At 40.1% G+C, this 26,808-nt stretch overlaps 1 protein-coding gene across 1 annotated transcript in view; it reads left to right on the forward strand.

Moving 5' to 3' along the window:
• R3HDM1 (R3H domain containing 1) overlaps positions 1–26,808 on the forward strand; it is a 79,667-nt gene that overhangs the window by 27,391 nt on the left and 25,468 nt on the right. The window contains exons 2-14 of the mRNA XM_054278174.1: positions 1,205–1,413; positions 2,246–2,456; positions 9,965–10,006; positions 10,453–10,542; positions 15,741–15,855; positions 17,893–17,971; positions 19,477–19,536; positions 19,618–19,758; positions 22,223–22,331; positions 22,428–22,523; positions 23,825–23,862; positions 23,945–23,995; positions 24,154–24,365. Coding sequence (XP_054134149.1) covers positions 2,286–2,456; positions 9,965–10,006; positions 10,453–10,542; positions 15,741–15,855; positions 17,893–17,971; positions 19,477–19,536; positions 19,618–19,758; positions 22,223–22,331; positions 22,428–22,523; positions 23,825–23,862; positions 23,945–23,995; positions 24,154–24,365 — 1,204 coding nt within the window. The 5' untranslated portion in view covers positions 1,205–1,413; positions 2,246–2,285. The remainder of the gene's footprint in view (positions 1–1,204; positions 1,414–2,245; positions 2,457–9,964; positions 10,007–10,452; positions 10,543–15,740; positions 15,856–17,892; positions 17,972–19,476; positions 19,537–19,617; positions 19,759–22,222; positions 22,332–22,427; positions 22,524–23,824; positions 23,863–23,944; positions 23,996–24,153; positions 24,366–26,808) is intronic.

A 26,808-nucleotide genomic window follows, 5' to 3' on the forward strand; every position in this document is an offset into this window, starting at 1 on the left:
TGTTTGATAGAATCAAAGAAAAACTTGATGTTGATTATCATTACTATTTTGTGACTTCTGTAGGGAGTAGTAATTAAATTACACTTACTTTGCAGTATTATATTTGCAACTGGACATAAATGTTTTGGGTTTTGTTTTGCTGTCTTCAGCTTGTAATGTTTTTTAACATTTATCTAAATACTGTAGAAAGCACATGTCAGTCAACAAAGTGAAACAGCATCTCTATTCAGGTTTTGTTTACTGTAAAGGTTCTGAGCTTCTTAATAAATTGTATATCAGCATCTGGATTGTCTGGAAAAAACACCTCAACAACCAACAATCCAGGATATCCTTTGTTGCATTTTTGCATCTTTTTATTTCCAGTTTTTTCTTTCATCTGTAATCCTTTCCCCTCCATTAGTAAAGGATCTCTTACAGTCCTGAACCATAGCCCATATTTTATCTTTCTTTTCTGTGCTTTGCAGTAAATCTCAGCACTGCAGATGTCTGTAGTAGCTCATCTCTCACCAAACTGTGTTTCCTCAGCCCTGGGGCAGAGGTTGTAGCTGGGCTTTGATCTCCCCTGTGAGGGAGCAGGAGGAACTGGGCACCCCCAGGAGTTCTCAGGGCTCCTCTGGCCTGGCCTTCCAATGCTCCCTTGGGGCTGCTGCTGCTGCTTGATTCTCAACTCTGAAAAACAGGGAAGATGGAAACTCATCACTTTTGTTATCCTCATTCCAGGGCAATTATTTTCTTGAGTGCAGTAAAGCCATCTTCTGTGACTGCAGTTGCCCAAAATAGGCCTTATGGCCTGTGCTCATAGGTAATTAACTCCAACAAAGAGAAAAACTGTTCTGCTGACAGCCATTTGTGAGCTTTCATGGCCTGCTACTCCTCCACACCTGCTGGGCTGCATATTTCTGACTCTTTGGGAAGATACCTGCTTGTTTATAGAAACAGAGTTTCAGGAATGCCAACAAAATGTTTATTATGACTACTTGTTAACTCTGTAATGCAGAAATGTCTTGGACATCCAATGAAACTGTTACTGCTGCTAGATAGAGCAAGCAGGTTGGGTTTGACAAATGCTGATTTCTTCTTTCTCTTTTCTTAAAATGACTATTTCAGTAATTTACTGAATTTCACTATTTTAGGTGTCGTCACGTTCCATCTCCCCTTCCACAGCAAATAAAACTATAATGAATTTTCTTTGTTGATTTTTCAGGCATTCAAAAGGGATGTTCTTGCTGATTCAAGACCAACCAGTTCTGTCCAGGACTCTACACTGGGGATAAGGACATGGGACTCCTCCTGCCAGATTCCAGCTGGTTCATCACAACTGACATCTTGGCTGACAACTGTGAAAAGGATCTTCGGATTATTCGATTTGATTTTTGTGGGAGACCACAATCCCCAAACTCTAGGACATATCAGGTACTAAATCAAACATTAAGCTTTTCCATAACAGTCTTAGGATTGTTATTTGTTTCTTATGAGTTTAGTTTATTTAGGCATTCAGATCTTACTCTTTATTTCTTGTAGGAAATGGAAGATCCTTGGTTTTACATCTTGCAGTAGCTGAGTAATGACAAGGAGCTGTGTTTCTTATTTCCTATGGAAAATTTGGGGCTTCATTATTTATATAGCATTTAAAATTATTATTATAAATTGTAATTGCTGATCATGGTTATTATCCTAATTACTAAATTGTTTGTTTCTTTCTTCTTCGTTATTTTTGAGAGAATGCTTAATTTTATTAAGACTAGTTTTGCTACAGTTTGTAGTAAGATAATTCCTGCATTCAGAACTTGTCCAGTCAACAAGGAAACTTTACAAGTTCATGAAATTTATGAATGTTTGCACACTTGGGGTGTTATGATTCATCTATTTACTTCCAACCCCTTGAAGATGAATCTATATATGATTTTCTTTTCCTTTGAGAAAATCTTGCCTTGTTTCTGTTGGAGCCTAGTTTGGAGTATCTGAATGTTCAGGTGGTTTTTTTTAAATGTGGAAGAGAAAATCTGTGAGCGTTATCCAAGAGTGTAGCTCTCAATTCTTGTTTGTGTGGATGTCTGCTGTTACAGACCACTGATAAAAGTGGTTAAAAACAAATCACTCCTCCTAATACAAGACAGAAAATGTGTTATAGCAGAGGGGTATCCTTTTTGCAAAATCATGTTTATTTTGGGTAGCTATTTAGGTATGGGTGGCTTTTTAATTCATTTTAAATTACTCAATAATTAACTTTTTCTTTGTCCTAAAGGTTCCATATTTCTTGTAGAATTTTAAAATAACCTTTTCTAATGAGGATGTCTGATATTCTTACTGTAAAAGATGAAACTGATACAATGAAGGGTTCAGAAGCTGAATTTAAAGATACAGACCCAGTTGAAAACCTCAAAAAATCAGGAAGTGAGGAAGAGATTCAAGTGGAGAAGGATGAAAATTGTCCTGATAACAAAAACAACATGCCGGTAAGAAACTTTTCACTTTATTCTTCCCTGTATGTCATGTTAAATAACTCTGTGTCTTGTTCTCCATTCTCTTGATCCTCTTGTATGTTTCTTTGGTACAGTGAACAAAACTTTGTTGGTTTTAGGGAAGCAAATATGATGATTATTGCTTCCTCTCTCCTCCTTTGCCCCACTTCTCTGTTTATACTCATATAAATATGACTCAGTCATTTTTCATTCTGTGAAGTAGAGGAGTGGTTTTGCTGGGAACCAGACAATTTGCCCATGTTTGTGTTTCCCTGAGTGTATATGTCAAATCTTTCATTGTAGCAGAACAAGGAACAAACTCAGGCTGGCTTTTGCTGCTGCTGAATCCTGACAGAGTTTGGAGCTGGGCTGTGTGTGCTGTGTTGCTGCTTTGGCCATGGTGCTGCAGCTCAGCCAGGCAGGGGTGGCCAGCCCAGGGCTTTTGAGCTGTTGCACTTTCGGGTGGCTCAGGTGTGGATTTTCCAGCAGAGCTGTTCAGCACAAGGCTGCAGTAATCAGCTGTAGGTAATCCAAGTCCCCAGGAGCCAGGGGGATCCAGAGCTCCTGAGGCCAGCAGGTCTGGCTGCTGCCCCAGCCACCTGCAGAATGAGCTGGGCAGCATCACCCTGCCTTGAGGGGCAGCAGATCCTCCCTGCACCTTCTCCTCTCTGATCTTCACTGCTTGACAGCTTTGGGAGGTGACTTTTAGGCAGGAAAGCTGAGGCAGTTCCTTGTGCACACACTGAAAAGCTGAGGCATATAAATGGATGGCTTTTGGAGGTGGGAGAAGTGAAGTACCTGTAAGGAAGTTGTGGCATCACATTTCAAGTGAAAAGGAGGCAAAGCAAATAGTGTGAAAATACCTTGTGTCAGTGGAGAACACACTGATAAGGAAGGGTTGGGAATTTGTGGCAGCACATTTAATCTAATCTGAGATTTAGGTGTGAGAGAGAGCTCACTCCTGGCTGAGGCTGCCCACCTGGTCACTGAGGAGTGTCAGCAGCTCACATGAGGGGAGGAGTTCAGGAAAGCAACTGAAAATTTCTGACACAACCTACACAACAGGCCAGATCTGTAAAAGGAAACACAGAAACTTGTGTTTGGCAAAAACTATTGTTGTCCATAGGAATTTTGTGTCTGTGGGTTAATACTAAACAAATTTTTTATAAAAATCCTGATTGGGATCTGAGTGATCTCTTGTGGGTTGCAAAAACAGGACAGTAGCTTATTAGATTCTTGTTATTGAGATTTGAGTAAGAGGCTCTTTGGGGAGTAGTTTTGTTCAAGACTAACAATTCAATATTCCACTGAGTAAAGTAAGCTTCAACTGCTCTGGTAAATTGCTTCCAGATAAATCTTGTAGGCCACTGCAATAACAATAGTTTTACACTTTAATATCTACTGGCTTTATTAAGGCTGGCATCGGTGTAAATAGATAATTTTATGGAAAAAATAAATCCTTGAAATGAAATATTTCTCCTGTAACATGAGAAATAACTGCTACTGAAAAGCTGGGAGATATTATAGCTGAGCTGCTATTTTCTTTAATTAATGGAATATTCTAGTACTGAGCCTTAAAAATTAATCTAGGGTTTAGTTATTTTCATGCAGTTCAGTAATTTGGAAAAATCTCATTCACATTTTTTCATTTAACAAATTTTAGTGTAGAAATTTCTATGAGACTCAAGTGGCAAACAAGAAATAAACATTCCTGCAAACAACTGCTGCTGCTGTCTCCTGAGAGTGCAGAGGGATGAATGAACCTGGCAGTGCTGCCAGGGGCTGTGGGCTGGCAGGGGGTTCATTGCTTGGCTGGGAGCTTGTTCAGGAGCAGGAGCTGGGGGCTGAAGTGATGATCTCACATCCACAAAATGGACTGGACACTGTGTGGTGAAGGCAGGTGGATAGAAACAGCTCTGCTGTCAGTGTGGTGTCCTGGGGTGTCCATCAGAATCAGAACAGTGATGTTACATGAGCAGTTCATTCAAAACTCAGGCTGAGGGTGCAGATTTCCAGGGTGGCAGGAAGACAGACAGTTACCAAATGGAACCTGGCTACTGTGAGCAAGCCCCTTGCAACAACTGAAACAGCAGAAGTTAATGTCACTTGTACTGTGGAGGCTGCCAGTGCAAATATATAAGCCTCATATTTGAGGATTTCCCATTTAAAGCATGTTTTATGCTAAAATACAAAACAAAAACTTGGGGTTGTCCATAGTAAAAAAACCCTTGTGGAACAGTAGCAGTCAGCATGTGTTTAACTAATGGATGGTTAAACAGTTTGAGATTTCAGTGGACATAGTACTTGTCATTAAGTGCAGGTTAAATGTTACTGTGTGGTGGGAAAAAGAGCAAAGGATTTGCTGAGAAATGTTAGAAAGGATTATCAGAAACTTACTGGAATTTGTTGTGTACTTTGTTTACTAACTGAGTGCTTCAGAGGATGGGTTGGGTGTGGAGGTTGTGTGGGGGTTGGGTTTGGCTCTCCTCCCTGGTGGCAGAATAGGTTTGGTACCTCCTGACAAACTGCAGTCACATTCCTCAGTACAGTTAGCACTTCATTTTTGACTTCTTTAAACCATGGAAAAAACAGGCTGTGCTTTTTCCTCTGTCTGAACTTGACATTCCATCGATGGAATACTCAATGATAAATTTAATGCTCAATTTATTGAGCAGGGCATCTAACCATGTTCCATCATCAACTTTGATCTTAGCTACACCTTCCTTCCATTGCTGTGTGCTCTTATGAATGGATTCTGAATGATCAGATAGGCTCATACAGCACATTCCATTGTGGGCCATTGAATTCAGGCATGTTTCTGGAACAGCACAGTTCAGAAACTGATGGTTGTGTTTTGAAATGCAATTGTGGTTGTAAATTCCAGATTATTTGGAGGTTGTGCATTAATAACTGATTGGCTGCTGTGTCTGCTGTTGGAAGTACAATGTAAATGAGGAAAACACCTAATTAGAGTACATGGCCAGCACTCCCAATTTCTCTAAGCAGTGCACAAGCAGTGTTACTGATACAGAGAACATTTCTTAGCTGGCATATTTGCAGTGAGGTTCAAGTGTCATTTAGATGGCACTGGAGACAAGAGGCACTGTTATGAAAAGTACTTTGACAGAAGTCATGTGCACATCAGCACTATGGTGGAACTTGTGATCAAAAGGGTTTTGGTTCACCAGTCACTGCTCTCCTACCTGTTCATCTTACCCAGGCCAGGTGCCAACCCATGAATTCAGAATTAGCTGGAATACAGGGTCTGTGTTGCCTCTGTCTCTGGGTGGTGAGGCAGTGTCATCCACTGTAAGGACAAAGCTGCAGGAAATACTGACAACAAATTAAAGATCCTGGATTTATCCTGCAGATACTCCCTTATGTTTATTATTAGAAAGACTTCTGTTTTAAAGCCCAAAAAAGCATCATGGCATGAGTGCAGGGTCGTACCCATCTACTGTATGATAAAGGCAAGGCAAATGTTGTGTTAAGTGAGTATAATTCCGATTTTGTTTTATGCTGATTAGGCAGATATCCTTGTCCTTTGGGGTAATTAGATATTTTTTTTTTTACTTAGCGACTTGACATCTCTCTTCCTGCAAGTATCTTCCTTCCATACTAACATAAACCTTGAGCTGCCCTCTCTGTTTCACAGCTGAAGTTCTCTGAAGTCTTTTTTGCCACTTCCTCAGTCTTGTCAGGATTTACCTGTCTTTGTCTCCAAAATATGGGATGTAATACTTTTGAATAGATAAATGATTGGGCAGATTCTCTTATTCTTGAGCTGCCTCCATGTCCAAGGGTGAAACTATTTTTCCATCAGTCATCCTCTACTGTGTCATGGAAAATTGCTGTCACTGCTCACTAATGCAGGACAGCAAGTGACCATGGGCCACACTGTTCTTTCCCTCAGCATTCCAAAGCTATCCATGGCTCTTGGGACTGCAGCACTTGACTGGATTTAAAATTGAGACCTAATTTTGCAGAAAGGTAAAATACTGAATGTCCTTAGAGGACTCTTTGTTGAGGTTTGTCATGTTGTGCCTATCCTCAGAAATGCCCAAATGGTGCTTCAGAAATAAAACCCCTTCTCACAAAACCCTTCACACGTCTGAGTTTGCCATCTTGTGCCTGACCTGTTTTTATCCAGCTTGTTTAGACAGCACACTGATGATAGAGGAAGGCATGTAACAGCTCCAGATCTTTTCTGCATTTAGTATATGTGAGCTGGTGAGGTACTTAGGAAAAAATAAAGTAGGCAAATACTCCTACTGAAAACCTGGTTATTTATATGTTTTTGATAAAGGCTGTCTTACTTCCCTTTTTATTTTGCAGTTGGAAATGTAGCATAGTAGCTGGTCTTAAAAGTTGTGTTGGTGGGGTTTTATCAAAGGCAAGAACCTAATCATTATTTTCATTATGCAATTATTTGAAATACTTGCTTTTAAACAGTCTTGAAATCCTGCCCATAATGGCTATAAATAGGGCTTTCATTAACAGTGTTTTCTTAAGGCAGTGAAAGTCTTTGAGAGCTGCAAATATAAAGAAATTGCCTAATTTGCACTCACCAAGGATTGCATATTCTAAATGAGCTAGAAATTATTTTTCATAAATGGGGAACATAAAGATGTTCTGTAGGAGCAAAACTTCATAAATGCAGAGAAATTAGGACAGAGATAAAATTCATGAGCCTGAAAAGAGAGATTTGTGCATTAACAGCTACAATGTACATTGGCTACCTGCTGTCCTGGAATTCCAGTGGAAGTGGTGTCATCCTCTGTCAGTGTGGTTTTATCCCAGAAAGGAATAATTGGATTGTAGCCACCCATTTCCAAGCTCTGAGAGGGCAGTTGGTGGTGGTGCCAGAGGAATTTGGGGTTTGTACTTCCAGGCCAGACCTTGCACCTTTGGGCTGTGCTCACCTGAGCTGTCCCTGCAGCCCCACCAGCTTTGTTCCTGTGCTTCTCCCATGACATGTGTGTGGTGCTTACTGCTCACGGTCACAGCTGGCTCGGGGGGACTGGGAATCTGGGTTTTGACATCCTTGAAGTTACACAGGGAAGCCAGGAGTCCACATCTATCACAGGAATGTTGGACAGGGCAGTTGTTTCTAGATGAGAAGTTTGAATATGATGGGTGGAGTTACACTTGTCTCATCCTGTGAAGGAAAACCTCCCTCCTACAGTGGCCCTCCAGCTCTCCCCAATGTTATTGGTGTTTAGTCCCAACAACCATTCAACCATTTCTTCGTTGTTTTTTTTTTTTCAAATCACTCTTAAAAATAACAGAAATATGTGTGACTTATCTAATTAGTGAGCAGGAGCTCAATGTCCTGTATAACTGGGTTGAATTCCCTCTTGTGCCCTATCAAATCTGGATCTGGGGTGTTTCCTTCCATACATTCTTTTGGCTTATGTACTGGCTTCAAAGCTTGCAAAATTTTGCAAAAGTAAACAATTTCCTGAGTATAGATTCTTTTGTCTCTTGACAGTGAGCTGAGGACTCCACTGACAGTCCTGATGTGACTTTAAATTTGCACAACTTGATTTGAACACACCTGAGCTGATTGAGGCTAGAGTAATTGATAGGAGCTTGGGAAATCATCCAGTTTTTGAAATTTAGTAGCTTGAAACTTTGTCAGGGATATGCAGTGCCAGCTTTCAGAATGCAAGGAATGCTTTCAGAGGAGATGATGGAAATGAAAACATATTTTACACGTAACAAAAAAACTCAAAGTCTCTGTGTGGTTCCAGGTATGGAAACAGTAAAACTCAGAGTCTGAATGGCTCCAGGTATGAAAGCATTTCAACTGTCTCTGCTGCTCAAAATCTCAGCAAGCTTCCTTTAAAAAGGAAAAAAAACTCACTGCTGGTGAGTTCAGTTGGTTTTCAGTGCAGCTATTTAAAATTCTGTTACATGTGAAATGAGCTCCCTTCTGCTGCTCTTCAGCTAAGCTGGTGCAACATCCAAAATAGACATGTGGGATTTGAGGAAAATGAGAGAAAAAGCAGTTCTGCCTTTACATGGTAGAGCTCTTTGCTGTAGGTGAGGTTTCCTTTTAGTGATGTTGTATGCCCTGCTAAGAAGTTCAGGTGCTTGAGAGACATCTCCTCTGAGCTAAGGCAAGGAGAGCTGCATTCATAGAGTTTTCCAGTGTGGTTTCACTTCAGTTTCCTTTTTAAAGGAAGAAATATTATCCATTAAACAACACTTGAAATTGCATTACTGATGTTAATTTGTCCTTACAAATATTAGGCCTGTGTTCACTAAAACCTGTTCTGTTAAAAGCTTGTCTATTCATCAGTTTTAGTTCTCCAGGGAAACCAGTACTTAAATTATGTGATGTCACTCTAAATGTTTCTATTCTTGTGCTGCTGGCACTGAGGGCTGAGTTAGTTTTAACTATGCAGTTAACAAATCATTAAATGCTTTTGTTGATTCAAATGTACCTTTCAGCTGTGCATATTGTAGTAAAAGCCTGGTAATTTATTTTAAGGAATAATTGTAATAGAAGAAGGGCTTTGGGAGGAAAAAGCAAATTATTGCATAATAAGTTACTAAAGTGGCTCTGGGAGGAGAAAAAACATAATAATTCATAGTAAATTACTAAATGAAAAAAAAATCATCAGTAGCCCATTTTAAAACATACTTGTATAGGTCCCAAGATGAAAGAAAAAGATCCCACATGTTTTAAGCTGCTTGTGATAGGTTATCATCTGTTATCTGTTCCCGTGGTAGAGGCAATGCTTTCCTTTTTTTAATATAATTTTTCTACGAAGGTTTCAGGAGTAGGTAGAGAATTTATAAAAACCATGTCACGTTGCCAAGGAAATTAGGAAACAAGAATTGAAAGTGTAGCTGAGAGCTGGCTGAGTGAGTAAACTGCTTGGATGCCACTGAACAAGGATAATGCTTGGTTCCTGTAGAAGTGCTCTGGGAGGAGAAAAAGCATATTAATTCATAGTAAATTACTAAATGAAAAAAAAATCATCAGTAGCCCATTTTAAAACATACTTGTATAGGTCCCAAGGTAAAAGAAAAAGATCCCACATGTTTTAAGCTGCTTATGATAGGTTATCATCTGTTATCTGTTCCCGTGGTAGAGGCAATGCTTTCCTTTTTTTAATATAATTTTTCTAGGAAGGTTTCAGGAGTAGAAAGAAAATTTATAAAAACCATGTCACGTTGCCAAGGAAATTAGGAAACAAGAACTGAAAGTGTAGCTGAGAGCTGGCTGAGTGAGTAAACTGCTTGGATGCCACTGAACAAGGATAATGCTTGGTTCCTGTAGAAGTGCTCTGGTATCTCTTGCTGATAAATGAAGAAGGGAAATCAAGGCCAAGCCCACTGAAAGCGGGAGAGCCCCGAATCCGCAGCAGCTGCTGCTGTTGCTGTCCCAGCCGTGCCGTGTCGGTGCTAACTGTCACAGCTTTCTCCTGTACAGCCTGAGCATTAACCCTGTGCCCTGAGCTAATGTCCCTTCTCTGTTGTGCCTGTCCCAGCGGCCAGCGCAGTCCTTGGCACAGACGGCCAAAAGGTCCAAGGTACGGTAGCCCGGCGTGCTGGCATGCGAAGGGAGCCCTTCATGCTTGGTGCGGCTTCGTTACTTTGTGCAAAGTGCCTTTAGTTTTGTTTTTTGGCATTGTAGCTTTGTTTTATTCTGTTGGGTTTTTGTCTTGCCTAGTTGTTTGCTTTTGTGATTTGCCTTTATATTTTTGGTGGCTTTTTATTGTAACGGAGAGAAACACTTTCCCAGTGTTTTATTTACTTTTCTTTAGATGTGCTCTATTGTGCTGGTAGTGCCTTCAAAAGCTGCAATTGCTTGGGTATTTTCATTCTAAAGGGAATTATTTATTCTATTGAAAACGTGAAGAATGCTGTTTTCAGCCATTTTGTTTTTCATATAATGAATGAAAAAAATAACGGCTTATGGTATATTTATATTATCTTTTATAAGCCATAGATTTTAATTTTACATACTTTCCTTTAGTCAAACACAAAGTTAAAGTTAGTTCGGAGCCTTGCTGTATGTGAAGAATATCCACCACCTCCCACAGCTGAAATATCCCAGGACCTCCAGGTAAAAATCACCTTACTGAAGTTTCTGGAACTATTTCAAGTAACTTCTTGTTCAAAAGAAAATCTGTTGGGTATTCTTTAAATATGTGGATACCATCTGGTTTTATTTTTTTTTTATACTGATCTAATAGAGGTGGTAATATCAGGTGCAGAATTTGCTGCTTTTTTTTCCTGAGCTATGCTGGTTGATATCTGTGGGCAGAAGGAGGGGGGTTGTCAGTTCTTTTAACTTGTTAGTCCAACAGTGCACTTGAGGGACTCTTAAACTGCTTAAGTGCTGTCTGCAATTAGTAAGACAGAAACATTGTGATTAGTGTGGAGCCTAATTTACTGTCTTTGTACATTTTGAAAATGGAAACAGTTGTGATTTCTGGTGTTGTAACTGAATTTCTGCATGTTAGTCCCAGTTGCTGGTAGCTCTGTAATACCTGCCTGAGGTATATCTGAATTAATCTATTAAAATTATAGAACACACTTACAGAAATTCCTACATGCTGAACAAAATACGTAAAATTACTTTAGAGAATTTAAACAAAATCCATATTTCCTGACTTTACCTCCATACCAGTCTGTATTTTCAGAACAAAACCCTGCTGCTGGCTTTAGTTCTGTGCATGAGTGAGGCCCATCAAAATGCTGGGTTTGTTCATGCTTATCAAAACAGAAGTGGGCCTTTGCTGTTATTGAAAAGCTTCTAAACTGTGCTTTTGTGAAAAGTCTACCTTTGGTTAAGAAGGAACCAGTAGAAAGCAGGATGTGAGGGGGTTTTGCTGGACAGGTGGTACTTCAGTTCTGAGGAAAGATGGACATTGAGAGCTCATGTAGGTTTTTGTCAAGCTAATTAAAATTTTTTGAGACTGAAGCAGTAGGTTTGGAATGAAACCTTCCAGGTTTGCAGGGTTTTGTTCCTCTGGAAAAAGAAGAAAATAGTATTTTTGTAGGCTTTTACTAATATAGCAGAATTTGAAGTGTTGACCAGAGGAATTCAGAAACTGGGCCTGCTACCATGATGAAAATCTAAGTCATAGTTTGGAATAGGTTGCAGAGTAAAGGATTAAAAGCCAACAGGAGAGTTATTGATGTTTACAATGATTTCCAGTCAATTTCAAATCAATTCACAATGATTGCCTTGTAATGTTTCCTATAAGATAACAAAATAGACTGAGAGATCTGGCCAGGCTGAGTTGTTCAGTCTGAAGCAGTGGAGTTTGCCAGTCACTGTAGCAAATTACAACAAACCTGATTTGGTGGACTGATTATGAGTGGTATATTTCCAACATAAGAGGCATTTCCAACCTCCAGCACCACACAAGCCCATGTGCTGAATGGTTTAAAATCAGACATTTATAAGGTGATGTTTGTGGCCAAGTCCTCTGGGAATCTGTCCCTAGCTCTGTGCTGCCAGGTGGCCCTTGAAAGGAGTCCTTGCAGCAGCAGGAGGGATGTCAAGGCTGGTTCTGCTGAATGAATTGGATTGTGTGATAATGTAAGTTTGTACAAAAGGAATACCAGAGAGCAGATTGCCTTAAGAACAAAATTAGAGCTAGCTGTGAGTTTTCTTTGGAAGCAGTAATGTAGGAGAAATGGCTTATGAATCCCAATAGCTGTGCAGAGAATGATTGCTAGAACAAATTTAGTTCTTCCCTGGAGGGTGGAGAAATGTGTTGGAGAGTTAGAAGTGGGAATCTGTTACAAGTTCTGATGCTGGAGTGCAATCCTGTGGGGCACAGGTCTCCCATGACCCTCTGTAACCACTCACACAGGCAATTTCTTCACCCATTTTGCCTCCTTTCCTAAACTATCTTTGGGAAAGCCTGGGAGAGCTCTTCATATGTGCCAATCAGCTGCTGCAATTGGGACTAATATGCCTCCAGCCCCATACCCTGAAGCATTAATTGTGCTTGGGATGTGTGGGAGGTGCAGTGGCTTGGAGAGGGAAGAGCCTGCCTTGCACAGGTGTCTCTGCAGCAGGACCATCACCTCTGATGCTCCCCTTCCTGGAAGAGTCACTGCTTTGTTGTATCTCTGATTGCAACTAAAAAGTGGCTTCCAGTTTAGTTTTAAAACATAACATAGGTTAAATTCAGGATAATGTTGCTGGTGATAGTGTGAGTTTGGGGATAACTCCATGGTGTTGTCTGTGACTGGTCATGAGTCACCCTTCACACCAGCAGCTCCAGCAGGGTGAAGTTCCTGACACAGGTGGGTGCAGGAGGCACTTAGCAAGGCACCACTGGCTGTTCCTCCTCAGAAGGCTGTGATGGAAGAGGGTGACAGACCAAAGAAATTGTCTCAAGCAGATGAATTTCTTGAATTTCTTTTCTGATCTATGTTTCTATTTTCAATTGCAACATGAAGGAAGATACTGCTTCTTCCTGAGAAGCCTAGATAAGAGCCTTGCATATTTTTGATACTTGTTAAAAAGCACTGGCAGCCCTTTACTAAAAGGTAGTGTGGAAGTATGAGCTTACAGATTTATTATGAGAGGAAGAACATAACTGATATGTTTGATCTTTTATCATTGTAACACTAACTATATTCTCTTGCCATCATTTGTGTAAACATCAGGTTGTTCTGACTATTTTCCAACACAAAGTACAAGCACTAGCAAAGGGTGATCCAGTTCAGCCCTTTCTAAGGAGGAACTGTTTTCATATGAATGACAGCTGTTATTATGAGTAACAAGTAAATAAATCTTCAAAAGGTTGAACTTTCTAAGCAAAACAAAATAGCCCAATGGAGAGGGAGTGGGAGGAGAAGGCAAGGGGATGTAATGTTAATTTCTATCGACTTATGTTGGTTTTTCTGGTAGAAAGCCCAGCCTCAGCATGTAGGCCTTTGAGATATATTCTTACCTTTTCCCAAATGTGTTAAGCTGGCAGGATTTATCAGGTTTTTATGATTTGGGACATTTTCCTGTGTGTTCAACTTTTTCTTCTTTCATCAAAATTTGGTGAAATTTCCTCTTCTACAACGAGGGCTTGGGATGGGTGATCACAGTCGGGCCAAGGGGTCTGTTCAGTCCAAATGCCAGCAGAGGCCTGCTGCAAACAGGGTGGGATTAAGAGAGTTTTATAGGGGAAGAGAAGTTAAAAGATTTTTCAGCAGCTTTCCAGTCAAGTAGGTCATATTTAATTAGATGCTACAGTTTTTATAGCATGAAATCACAAGAAAGTGCCCTTTGGTACCCAGTTCTGGTGTATCACACTTTGAAGTAGAGCTGGTGTAGTAGCAGAACTGGCTGTTCAGATGGTGATTCCTTTTTTTAGCTCTTGTTGGGGAAGGAAGTATGAAAATGATTACTTGCTGAGATCCTTTGACTAAACTATTGCTATGTGCATTACTTGGAATGAGTTTAGAAGTTGCAGTCACTTTTCTAGTGAGGAAACATCAGACTGAAAATTTCCTTAATTCACTCAATTTTGTAGAGTGTTATTGTAACATGGAAGATAACATATTGGTGAATCCAAGTCAGGAACAATTTCTTAATAGGACAGCAACATTTCTTTCTCAAATAAAAGTTACACAGCTACTTGGTGAATGGTGAGTGTAGAACACTTTGTAGTGACAAATCAATTGTTCATTTAAATTACCCACAGGTTTATGAGGCAAGGAATGCAGATACTTGTTCTGGACTCCTTAAGGTTTGTAGCCAAGTGAATTCTCAAGATAGGAGGGAATCAGATGAGAGAGTTCCTTGCTGGTGACTTGCTGGTATTTATCAGATGTGGTTGTAGATGCTGTCCAAAGCTGAGAAACCTTCATTGACTCTGAGTTGTTGTTTAGTGGGTGTTCATGAATTAGGAAGTTTAATTGGAACATTTATTGTGGGGGAAAGTCCTAATGAAAGGGAGAGCTGGTAAAGCTCTCAGTGACTCTTTCCCTCATTTGAAGAAGCTGTGGCTCTGCAGAGGGAGCTCCTGTTGGGCAGAGCCTGGCTGGGCAGGGCTCCCCTGTGCCGCTGCGGGTGGGCACGTGAGCAGCTCCAGCCTGGTGGATCCTGGCTAAATTTAACCCTGGCTGCATTCCACGGGTGAGATCAAGGCTGGGCAATGACACAAGAGCAGAGCTTAGAGCAAGAGCCTGCATGTGGGTAAGAAGGGGCTTGAGGGAAGAGTGAGGACTTGTGTGGGAAAGGATTAAGGTGCAGGGCAGAACAGGTACGGGCAGGAGTGCGTGAGGGGCGGCTCTCTGGATTGGGAAGGATTGGATGTTGTCAGGAATGTGGAGGTGACAGCATGGACTCAGCTGGCATCTGGGGGAGCAGAACTGTCATTTGAGGGAGTTACAAGGTGACAGGGGAGTCTGGTTCTGACAGGACTTGGCCGTTGCTCTCATGGGAGTCCCGCAGGCATTGGTGACTCCACTGCTCCCAAACTCCTCAGTTCTGGCTGCCTGAAGTGTGTTGGTCCTTCACTGACAACCTCCTGAAACAGGAAAGGGGCATGAAAAACAAACTGCAGTCTTGCACTGTTCAAGGTATTTAGGAGAGCATTATGCCACTAATTTCACAGGGAAACTTTTTGCTGTATTGAGAAACAGGTTTTATAATAGTTCACCTGCTGATATAAAACCACAGATTTTGAGGTGATTGCACACAAAGCTACTCTATCAAAATACACAGGAAGTTATGAAACTAAGCCTTGATGACAGGTCTGCAAACTTTGCCTTGATATATTGTACTGTAAATATTTCCCCTTTTTGTGGATCTGGAAATGCTAGTCTTAGATAGAAATTTTTGGTTTGTTTTTTCTTGGTATGAACCAAACCAAAACTTGAAACAAGCTTTTACAGTTAAGAACTGTAAAGAATGGGGGAAAAAAAAGCATTGTGGATGAGACATGACTTAAAAATATAGAGGCAGTATAAAATTTATACATCTGAAAAACCTGATTCTTTTCTTACATGTATGGAGTAAGATACTTTGAATTCATTTTGCAATAGCATTCAGGGCCTGGAAAGTGTGTTTAATTTCAAAAATGTCTGTGATCCTTTCTATGCCTTCTCTGTACACTGATTTACTGATAAATAATTTCATTGTGTGGTAACATGGAGCACATGTGGAATCAGAAAGAATAGGTAAACAATTTTTTTTTGTTGTTGCTTCATTATTTTTGCAGGTAATATAGTACAGAACATTTCTCCTGCAGGTATTGTTTGAAATCATTTGTGTGGTGACTGATTTTTACTCTTTGACAGGAGAAAATTCAGATCCAGTTGTCTCAGTCTTTTGAAAAAGAAGAAAAACCTGCAAAAGATGAATCAGAAAAGGAAAAATCCAGTGATAAACTGTCCAGAAAAATGTTATCAAGAGGTTTGCTCTCTCTCCTTATGTTATTCAATATACTGTATAGATAAAGAACATAAGAAAATACAGTTCTGCTTCCAGGTCTTCATTGCATAAACATTGCATTATTTTTTTAAATTTTATTTGCAAATGAAGCAAATAGATCAGACACCTTTGAGCTAGAGGAGAAGGAAAGGGAGCTTTAGAGACTTCATCAAACACTCCAGCAAATGTTTCCTTTCTGTCCTGACTGTGCAGAGCAGCATAAAAAACCAGCTGTGTTGTCTCAGTTGTGTCCAAGTGTTCTTTAAGCTGACTTTATGAGTCAGTGGAAGCTCCTGTCTTGTGCCTGGGCTTGTGAAATTGAAGTGTCTATGTTCTCCTTTGTTTATTTTACTTCTGATAGTATCTGGAATTTTTTCAGTAAAGTTTTGGAGTAAGGGTAGAACTACATAAATAAAAAGGACAAGTATTATGTTTTCACTTAAATATTCCTGCCTTCTGGATTAAAGTTACAGTCTGTGTGCTGAAAATCTATGGGTGCTAATCTGAAAGAGAGCTGTGAAATCAATGACATAAACTATCAGTTCATGTCCATGCTGCCTGATGCCTCCTACAGGTACAAGACTTTATGCATTTAAGTTGGCAAATCATTTTACAGCTCTTCCTTTAAATATCCAGAATTTACCTAAATATCTTAGATCAGCCAGAGTATAGGAAGTACCTTTAGAGCTGGAATTCTTTTTGAGATAAGTGACACTTGTCCAACTCATGTCCTGCCATTCCAGAAGGTATTCCTCATGTGGAATTTCAGTGCTGCTTGTCCCAGCTGCCAGCCAGGTATTTGTGAAATAAAAAGCACTGGGATGGAGAACTTAACCTGCATTTATAAATCTCAGTGTTTGAAATGATGCCTTAAACACCACCCCCAAATACCCAACAGGTAATGATGGGGGGTTGAGAGTAAAGTGACAAAATGCCAGTGGTAGAGGTGGCTGTTCTGAATTCAACCACTCTCTCCTCTGAAGGTTAATTACTTCCCAATATAGGATATGCCAAAATAGAAAATTATGGAATTTTAGCATCAGTTCTAGTAATTATCACTAAATCATTGCTCACTTGCAAATTAGAAAAATTGAAGTAAATTATTACTGAATCTTAACATTTTTGTCAGGATGGCCTTTTTTGCCTTCTCTTCAGAATCAAAAGTAATTCCAAACCATAAATGCTCAGACTTGGTTGGTTTCACTGAAACTCTCTGTGCAGCTGGAAGAGCTGGGACATGGGCATAATAAATTTAAGTTGTGCCTAACTGAGTTGAGACTAGGTTAAGACAGAAGTAGTTCTTGGAAGACACCTAGTTCCAAAAATACTGTTCCAACACCTGTTGGTTTGGATCCTAGTACCTGCAACTCAAAGGTGCTCATGTGAGGGAAGATTTGGGGTTGAATAATTCCTTTCAGGGACAGATTTTAGGGGACAGTATGTAACTGAATACTTTGCCTCACTGAAACTGGAAAGGAGGGGAAAGGTTGAGACTACTTTTGGAAAAAGTAGTCATCTAATCATGATGTTGTGCAAACAAAGCCCAACAGAACAAGGATTTTTAGTAGTGCAAAACACCACTTTGTGAAGGTTAAACTTACATTCTGAATTACAACATTTCTTTGGGCAACATCCAGTGGCTGAGTAGATGGGCTGCTGCTGCTCCACAGATATGTGCACACACTGCAGTGTGGGATAGAGGGAAGATGTGGCTGGCTGGTGGAAATTGGGTCTCTCCAGGTGATTACCTGCTTCACAACATACAGCCAGGTGTTATTAATAGTGATGTTACTGAAACTCCTGCTTCTGCATTACTCTTGAATTAGGGGATAGTGGGTGGTGGTGGATTTTCTGTTTTGTTTTTGACTTGTGGGCCTTTCTCCTGGAAACTGCAAGCATTTAATTTTGGCAACAATGCACTTAATGGTTATATAGTATTGATCCATATATAGTATGTACAGCAATAATTGGAAAACAGCTTCTTCAGTGTAATTTTGCTCTCTTCCCCCTCGCCCTTAGATTCCAGCCAGGAGTATACAGATTCCACTGGTATAGATCTTCATGAATTTTTAGTAAATACATTAAAAAACAATCCCAGGTAAGAATCAATAATGGCAACTTTCTTTATGTTTTTCTTTCTTCTTGTTGCCTGAAGCATCACACTACCTGCTTTTGTTTGTTTGTTTGTGGTTTTATTTTTTCCCCCTCTTAAATGTCTAACTCTCCATGTCAGTTATTCAGGGTAAGATTCTGTTGCAGACTGTCTAAAACACCACTGTAATTGGTTTGCTTTTTGAGCAGAGGTTCAGGACACTGAAGTGGTTTAAATACTTTTAATGCTTAATATGCAAATGATGTGTTCAGTCTATGTGCAATTCTCTCCCTGAATGGACTTCAGTACATTGTCTCTAAACCTTGCACTGTCTTGGCACCTGCTTGTTAGACCAAACTGCCTTCTCTGACCCTAATCTGTCTTGCACTGAATTTATAGATAAAGGCATTTCTTAAAGCTGTACCATATAACTGTAGCTAGAGATTTTCATTCTGCACATGAGAAACCAAATCTGACCTAATCCAAGTCCATCATTTGTTAGCAGCAGTGCTGACCTGGTTCTGTTGCTCTGAGGTTTGCAGTCTGTCCCTGTCTTGTTTGTTCTTTGCCTCACTGGGGTTTTGTGCTGGCTTTGTGGCATAGTGCAAGGCAAGGAATTAACTTGGTGCAATTGTGCTCTGCCACAAAAGCTGCTTCACTGCTACTTGTTATTCACTCATATTATAGGTAGGACTTCCAATGTGGTAATTTATTTGCATTCCATTTTATTCAGAATAAATGTGACATGAACCATCATATGGCCAAAGCCATAGTCTTGTAGAGTAAATTCAGAAAGCACAGATCTCTGTGAGACTTAGTAGTTGGTTCCTGTTTGAAGCCATGAAGCATCCCAGTGGAAACAAGGAACTGTAAGTGCAGAGCTCCATGTGTTCCCATGCTCAGTGACTGGGAAACTTGGTTACTTGGTGTGCAGATTATGAACTGTGCATCACTGGATTTCATTGCATCTTAAAAGTTTATTCAAACCAGTGCAAGCAGTTTCAGGAAGAGTGTTCCTTCCTACCACCTTGAGTTTTAGCTTTTTTCTAATATGTCAGCACATTGCCACATGTGCCAGCTTTAAGCCCTTGGTTGTTGGTGAAGTGCCCCCACCACTTTCTCAGTGATCCCCTGATGTGCTTCACAATCCAAGGGCCAGCTGAGGCCTCTGCACACTCCCTGCCCACACCAAGCAGCAAGGAACACCTCAGCCCTGCTTTTCCTCCTGGAGCCTGTCCTCTCCATGACTGTGCTTCCTGCTGAGCCTCCTGGGCAGGGACTTCTTGGAGGATCTGTGTACTCTGATATCTGAGAGCAAAACAGCATGGTTCAATGCAAAATAGCAAAAAAAGAATACCTTGTCCTAAAAATTCTGCATTTGACACCTGCTGGTCCTATTTCCAGTCTGCCATCATCCCTTGATCACAGCCCTGATCTGTGTATTCTTAACATGAATACAACTGCAGTTATTGGAGTGTCTCATATGTGAGTTGCTGTGTTTTTATTTTCAGGGACAGAATGATGCTGCTGAAATTAGAACAGGAAATTTTAGATTTCATTGGTAATAATGAGTAAGTACTGTACTCTCATAGGAAAAAAGAATTCAAGAGTGTTCCTGTTTATTTAATAAAGCTACTATTCCTTTCTTCCAGAGTACCAAGAAAAAAGTTTCCCCCAATGACATCTTACCATAGAATGCTGTTGCACAGGGTAGCTGCTTACTTTGGATTAGAGCACAACGTGGACCAGAGTGGGAAGTCAGTCATAGTAAATAAAACTAGCAATACAAGAATGTAAGTGTCAAAGCCTTGAAAAACCCTTTTGATTCATAGCTCTAACACTGGGATATGTGAGGCAGTGATGCTGTAGCAGGTGAGGTCTGTCTCCTCTCTGGGAGCAGGCATCAAGGAGAGGTAGTTGAGAGCTCTTTCCTGTTCATGTTCTTGCTGTGTAATAATGCGATCTGTTAGAATTCTTTTGGGGAAAGAAGGATGTTATCTCTGGGTTAAGTTGTTGCTTTTTTGGCAGAGATGCATTGCTAATTTTGTTTCTGTGAAATGCGAATTTATAGCAACTGTTTATTTGTTTAAAGATTTACACCAGTAAAGTGTACAAAGTGCATTCTTTGTTTCTTTTGGATAGCAGAGCCAGCTCTTATCTCAGAACAGGGTCATTTCTGATTTGGTGAAGGGAGGGGACTTGCACAACTGTGGCTTTTGTATTGTAAAATTCTGCTGGGAAAATTCAGCTGTTGAAGTTCTTCTGTTGGAATAATGTTGCTTACAGATCTCTCATGGCCTTACAAATAAACATATCAGGAAAGACAGACATCAGTGAAAATGTCAACCAGGTTAACAAGCCATGGTGTGCTGCTTTACTGGGAGGGCTGGGGAGCTCTTGGAGAAAGCTCCAGGAAAATCCATATTGCAGAGAAGATAGCACCGGGGCCACAGCAGCTCTGAAACCTGTGTGGAATTGAGGTTTTCATTCAAGGGACCCAGCTGTTCTCTCCATTCTCTGCACTTGCTCTGTCTCCTCATTCTCTCTCAAAAAGACAAAGGTCTAATGTGTTGACATATTTATGCCACCTAGTTTCTAGTTTTAACTTAAAGCATTTACCTGACACCGTTTTTTGTTGGTCTTGAACATGAAAACAGGAGTTGACAGTGCCTGCATATCCTAATCTCAGTCTCTAGGTACACTCTATAGCTTTGGGAGAAAAAAATCTAATTATCCACCCTATTGTAGAGTCAGTAGGACTGAAATGATATGCCACACTGAAATTGCACTTAGGTAAACAGTGTGTCCTCAGAAATTTTAGAAATATATAGAGAGCCTAAATGTATGTTGAATACTTGTATTAATTATGTATGTGTTTTTGCTTTGGCTGTACAGTCTATATCTCAATTGACCTAGAAAGCCAAACATTTCAAATCTGTTGCTTTTGTATCTACCAGTATCTCTATACTGAAGCTTCAGTCTACCACTTCAACTGTGGAATAAGAACTAATAAAAGATTATTTCATTTATGCTTTTAAAAATTTTTTAGACCATATTTAAATAGCTTGTGGCCTCTGGAAGCCCCTGTAGGTGTAGTTACTAATTAGCAGGCATTTCATCTAACCTGTAGACATAAAGATTCTTGATGTTTTCAATATTCTTATTTTAAATCACTTTGGATACAAAATAAGAATTTAGAAAGAAAACCTTGGAGATCTGCTCCATGTGGAATAAAGCCAAACTTACCTTTTCCTCATAGGCAGGTTCGCGGCTCCCTCGCCGAGCAGGGATGTTACTGACATCAACCACCCAGTGCACACTGGCACGTCTCAGTGGAGTGGGATTGGTGATTGCAGGGCAGTAAATTCAGAGACCTTTAAAAGAAAGAGGTAAGACAGTCTAAAGGTTCTCTGAAATGCCTGCTAATTATGTTTGGACAGCCAGTACCCAATAGGCAGGGCTGGCTGTTTCGTAGAAAAAGCTCCCCTCACTCCCTCCAGAAGTCCTAGGTAATGATAAATCACAGAAATAGAGAAGAGCATACATTTATTCTGTCCTCCATTAGACAAATATTTCCTGATTGTCTGAGCTCTTCTGTTACAATAGCAGTCATTTTACTATTCAGGTACTTGGTATCTCTCTTTAATAACAAGGATTTGCAAAATACCACTTTTCTTTCACAAAGCAGATAAAATACCAAAGCATTATTTATAATCTGTTGCTTCACTCTCTCCCTATGACTGTGTGAAGCTCTTGCTTGCCTGCATTATACTGTTCTTCTCTTACTCATTTCTGCTTAATTTTGTTTTAGAAGTTTCTAAGTTTCAGTGCTTTCTCCTCTACCTTCTTTCTTCTGTTTTCCCTTGAAATGACCTCTGAGGTATTGCGGCTCTAGCGGCAAACACCTGTCTTCACTTCCATGCATGCCCAATATCCATTGCATGGCACCAGTTGGGATTCAAAAGCACTTCTGATTCCCCAAGGGCATGTGGTTTACTTCCCACCTTAACTGGGAGTTGCAGCAAAAGCTTTGAAAGGAGGAAGAGGTTTTTAAAAGCAGGTTTGTTATGCCTCAGGACAGGACCTGTCAGGGGTGCACCGTATATTTTCCATTGCCCAGACAGCCAAAGTCTATTTATTTCAGTTAGAATATGAAGTATATTTTAAATTACACCTGAATATATTTCAGTTTCTTCCACTGTGTGTACAATATGTTTACAAAACCATAAATATTTTGTTTGTAACAACTTTTCTCAGACCTGACCAAAAGTTTTGTGAGCATATAAAGGATGAGAAGAGCGATGACTTCCAGAAGCGGTACATCCTTAAGAGAGATAACTCTAGTTTAGACAAAGATGACAACCAGGTAAAGCACACATGGCTTATTCCTTCCACTTGCTGTGTTTGACTGTGCATTCTTACTGTTTTGCTTTGCAAAATAACACTGTACCACTTAATTTAGATGAGAATACGATTAAAAGATGACAGAAGAAGTAAATCTATAGAAGAACGTGAAGAAGAATATCAGAGAGCTAGAGAAAGGATATTTGCACAAGATGTACGTATCTAAACCAGTCTGGCACTGTTTTCTATGAACCCTTCACACACATACATGCACAGGTGGCTTTCCAGGAAACTGGTTCTGAATGACACTGAGCAGATAAGAGAGTGAGACCTGAGTGAGTTTTAAATGATATTGCAGTTTCTGAGAAATCTGTTTTGTCTAATCACTGCTGTATGAAACTCAAACAACCCAAGAATTATTGAGGAGTGTTCTCTAGTGTTACCTAGTGCTATGCATTTCCCTCCTTTTCATTGTTTTGTCCCTCACTGCAATTTAAGTCATAGATTTTTGGTACTGCAATCATATCAGTTGCTCAGAGCAATAATTAAAAGAAAAAAAACCCCAAGCAAATTAAAAACAAAAAAACTCTTTTCTCACTTGTATCTATAGCAGCCACATTATGAGTGGTCACAGTAAAATAATTTGAGGTCCCATATGTGAAATTCTTGTCAGGAATCTGATCTCCTGACTGGAGATACCCTACAGGACAACATTACAGGCTACAATTCAATTGCAAATAATAATTATATTGAGTGAAACAGAACAAATATGTCTTTAAATATACGTGTTACTTTTAATAATCCACTTCTGACATTTATCTATAACTCTTGCACATCCAAAACCAGATTCCAAAGAGAGTAATGAGCTCTTGAGAGGCTAATTTATATTTTTTTGTTCACCTTAGTTGCAAACAAGAATAATGGACTTTTGGATATAAAATTACATTTTCCTTTTGCATTTTAATTTACTATGTATTAAACCCTTAGAAGCTTTGTGCCAGATGTTGGGAGTCACAGTCAAGGACAACATCATTTGAGTCAGGAGCAGCCTTTTTGGTTGTGTTCTATGTGCTCTGTAGCTCACCCAGACTGGTACCCAGGGCACTGAGCAGTTACTGCAGCAGCAGTGGCCTCTCTCCCTCCACCCTTCCCAGCAGAAGATGAGGCAGCTCAGGTGCTGGGACAGCCCTGGGAATCACACACCAGCTGCAAGTGACAGAAGGCACCAAAGGCCCAAGGGAAGAACTGTAACTTCAGAAAAAGTCTGATAGAAACCAACTCAGCATTGTAACTATCCTCATGCTGACTTTGATCTCCTGCACGTGGGCCTTTTTATGTTGTCTTGTTTCCTCATGGAAACTGTTCACCAACAGGTAAAGTTTTTCAGGCAGCTTAATACAAAGAGGGTGCTGTAGAAGTCTGTGTACGATGCAGAAAACGCCAGATTGCTGTGTGTGCTGTAGTAGGGGTTCTAAATGCCATTCATATTAATTTCTGCACTTCTTTGCCCCTCAGTCCCTGTGTTCCCAAGAGAATTATTTCACTGATAAAAGGTAAGAAAATTTGCTGTTTAATTCTGTTTTGTCTTCCTATTTTCTTAATAAATATTAAGCTATCTTATTAAAATGTCAACAGAATCCAGGAGGAAGAAACTAATAGTACACAACAAAGACGACAGATACTTAGGTATTTGATGCTTTTTTTTAAAAAAACAAAACCCAAAGTATTCTGCATGCATTTACCTTTTCCTTCTTGTTTTTCGGGATTTTTTTTTTTTGGTTGTTTGTTTTTCCCCTTCTTTTGCAAGCACTGCTCGTGCTAACAGTTGAGTTTGTAACTTGCAGAATCAATAAGGAGGCATCGGGGAGATCGGCCAACAGCCACCAGAGCAGCACGGAGACAGAGCCGCGGCCCTGGAGCAGCACGGACTCGGACAGCTCCCTGCGCAACCTGAAACCCGCCGTCACCAAGGCCAGCAGCTTCAGCGGCATCTCCGTGCTCAGCCGCGGGGACAGCTCTGGCAGCAGCAAGAGCACGGGCAGGCTGTCCAAAGCAGGTACAGCAGGCTCTGGGGCTGAGCAGGGTGGGCTGTCCAAAGGCAGGTACAGCAGGCTCTGGGGCTGAGCAGGGTGGGCTGTCCAACGCAGGTACAGCAGCCTCGGGGCATGAGCAGGGTGGGCTGTCCAAAGCAGGTACAGCAGCCTCGGGGCGGGCTCTGGGGCTGAGCCAGGTGGGCATGCATGCCTGGTGTTCCCAGTGGGCAGGCTCCCTGCATTCATTCCCTCGGGATACACCTACAGACCCAGCCATAGAGCCATTATGTGACAAATGCAGCGAACGCTTCCGGCTTTGGAAGGAGAATTTCCAAGTGTGCCAATGCCTTTCATCTCATGCAAAGGGTTTGGAAACATTTTTTACCAGAAATATTTTAGTATAAAATATTTGAGGTTCAGGTCTCAATTTCCAGTGGGGCAAAACTGTGACCATGTTTGCAGGGGTCTTAGGATGAGGGAAGAGATGAGGATGTGGCTCCATGTTTCAGAAGGCTTGATTTATTATTTTATTATATATATTATATTAAAACTATACTAAAAGAATAGAAGAAAGGATTTAATCAGAAGGCTGGCTAAGAATAGAAAAAGAAGGAATGATAACAAAGGCTTGTGTCTCAGACTCTCTGCCCGAGCCAGCTGACCGTGATTGGCCATTAATTAGAAACAGCCACATGAGACCAATCACAGATGCACCTGTTGCATTCCACAGCAGCAGATAACCATTGTTTACATTTTGTTCCTGAGGCCTCTCAGCTTTTCAGGAGAAAAAATCCTAAGGAAAGGATTTTTCAGAAAATATCATGGCTACACAAAACTGCATTGCAACATCTTAGGAAATTCTGTACTGCTATCAAATCAGATAAAACAGCATTAAAGCCTATGAATTGGTAGTTATTTTTATTGTGTTCTTTCTTTTGTTAAATCAAAATGAATATGGTTCAAATGCTTACTTAATTTTTAGATTGCTGAGAAATGAGGTCAGTGGAATGAAGTTTACTGTTTAATTTTCAAATTCAAAAATACTTACAAGAGTCAGGGTTTCAGAGGGGGTTAATATGTAATTAATGTGAAAACAAAATCTCAGAAAATATGGGAATGAATCTTCTGTGGGTCAAAAATGAAATTTAGTAAATATTTGTATTTCAAATGCCAACATAATTTGTTGCAGTTGCTAATCTCTGGGGAATTTTCAGGCTTGTAATACATGGGTGTGTTATTGGTGGCTGCTTCAGAATTTGGAACAGAACTATAAAAAAGCAGAATATAATTGCTTACCTTATTAGTATTGGCTTTGATCTTATTTATAAAACTGGTTTTTAAAGAGGATCTATTTAAATTTTTTGCTTTTTCTTAAACCACTACTGCCTTTTAGGCATATGGCCACACTGCTATATATTAATGTAGTAAAACAGTAACAAATTCTGTTTGTCCATTGTATACTTGTATAAAAAAATGACCCAAACCAGTTCAAGGTATTTCTGCTGTAAAATTGTGCCATCATATGGAGTTATTCCATTTAGCAGTGTAGTGATGTTATTTGGCACAGCTTGAAAAGAAACTGCAGCTGACAATAAAATACATTCTTAGAAATCTTTGTTGGCTAAATTTCAAGAACATAAATGGATTCTTAAAATTTTTGCTGGAGTCTTTATTTTGGCATTCTGAGAATTTGGACATTCCAGGCTGGGAATGCCCACCTTGATGCTTGTTGCTTCATGTAGTTCCAGGTTTGTTCATGTTGTTCGGGGATGGAATTGGCTCTGGTTACAATGGCTTCAGCCTCACTTCTCTGCATAATCTAGAAGTGAACACACTTGGAAATGAATCCAAGTAACTCTGCTCAGGCAATGATGGTTTTACAGAGCTGGGATGTGCTGTCTCACCCAGTTTATAATTAATAGCTTTGATTTCACTTAATTCAGCAATAAAAAAGGCCAATGCTTCAAGCTATGGTCTCTTTGTAAACACAAGTTGAAGGATTACAATTAGCAACTTTTATAAGGGATTGCAGAGTAACTTCAAGCAGTACATAAATTCCATCTGAGAGCTTTTTGAGTCTTTCTTTTTCTTCTAGATTGTATAGAGGCTGCTAATGGGGAGTTTGTAAATTTAAACAACTGTATTCTGTTTCCAAGTACTGCAAGTATCACACACTTCTTACAAGGTCTTTGCTAAATGGTGTACCTAAAGCTCCAGGTGTCAGGTGATCTGGGAACAGCAGTTCCACAGACCTCTCCATACTGGACTTTTGGAATATTTCTTTTAGCTGCATGTCTTGGCTTTTAGGAAGCTCAGGGTCTGGTTCTCCACTGCCTTGCAATGTTTATAGTAATTCATATCTGTGAATGATATTTCAAACTGATATTTCAATTGGCTGTTTTATTCTCCTTTGAAATTTGAATTGTTGCATAAAGCCAGGCTAAAGCTACAATCTTAGCCTCATTT

The sequence above is a fragment of the Melozone crissalis genome, unplaced genomic scaffold (genome assembly GCF_028551555.1).
Source record: "Melozone crissalis strain CALT ecotype California unplaced genomic scaffold, PUWL_Pcris_2 ptg000023l_1, whole genome shotgun sequence".
In the NCBI taxonomy this organism is placed as follows: Eukaryota; Metazoa; Chordata; class Aves; order Passeriformes; family Passerellidae; genus Melozone; species Melozone crissalis.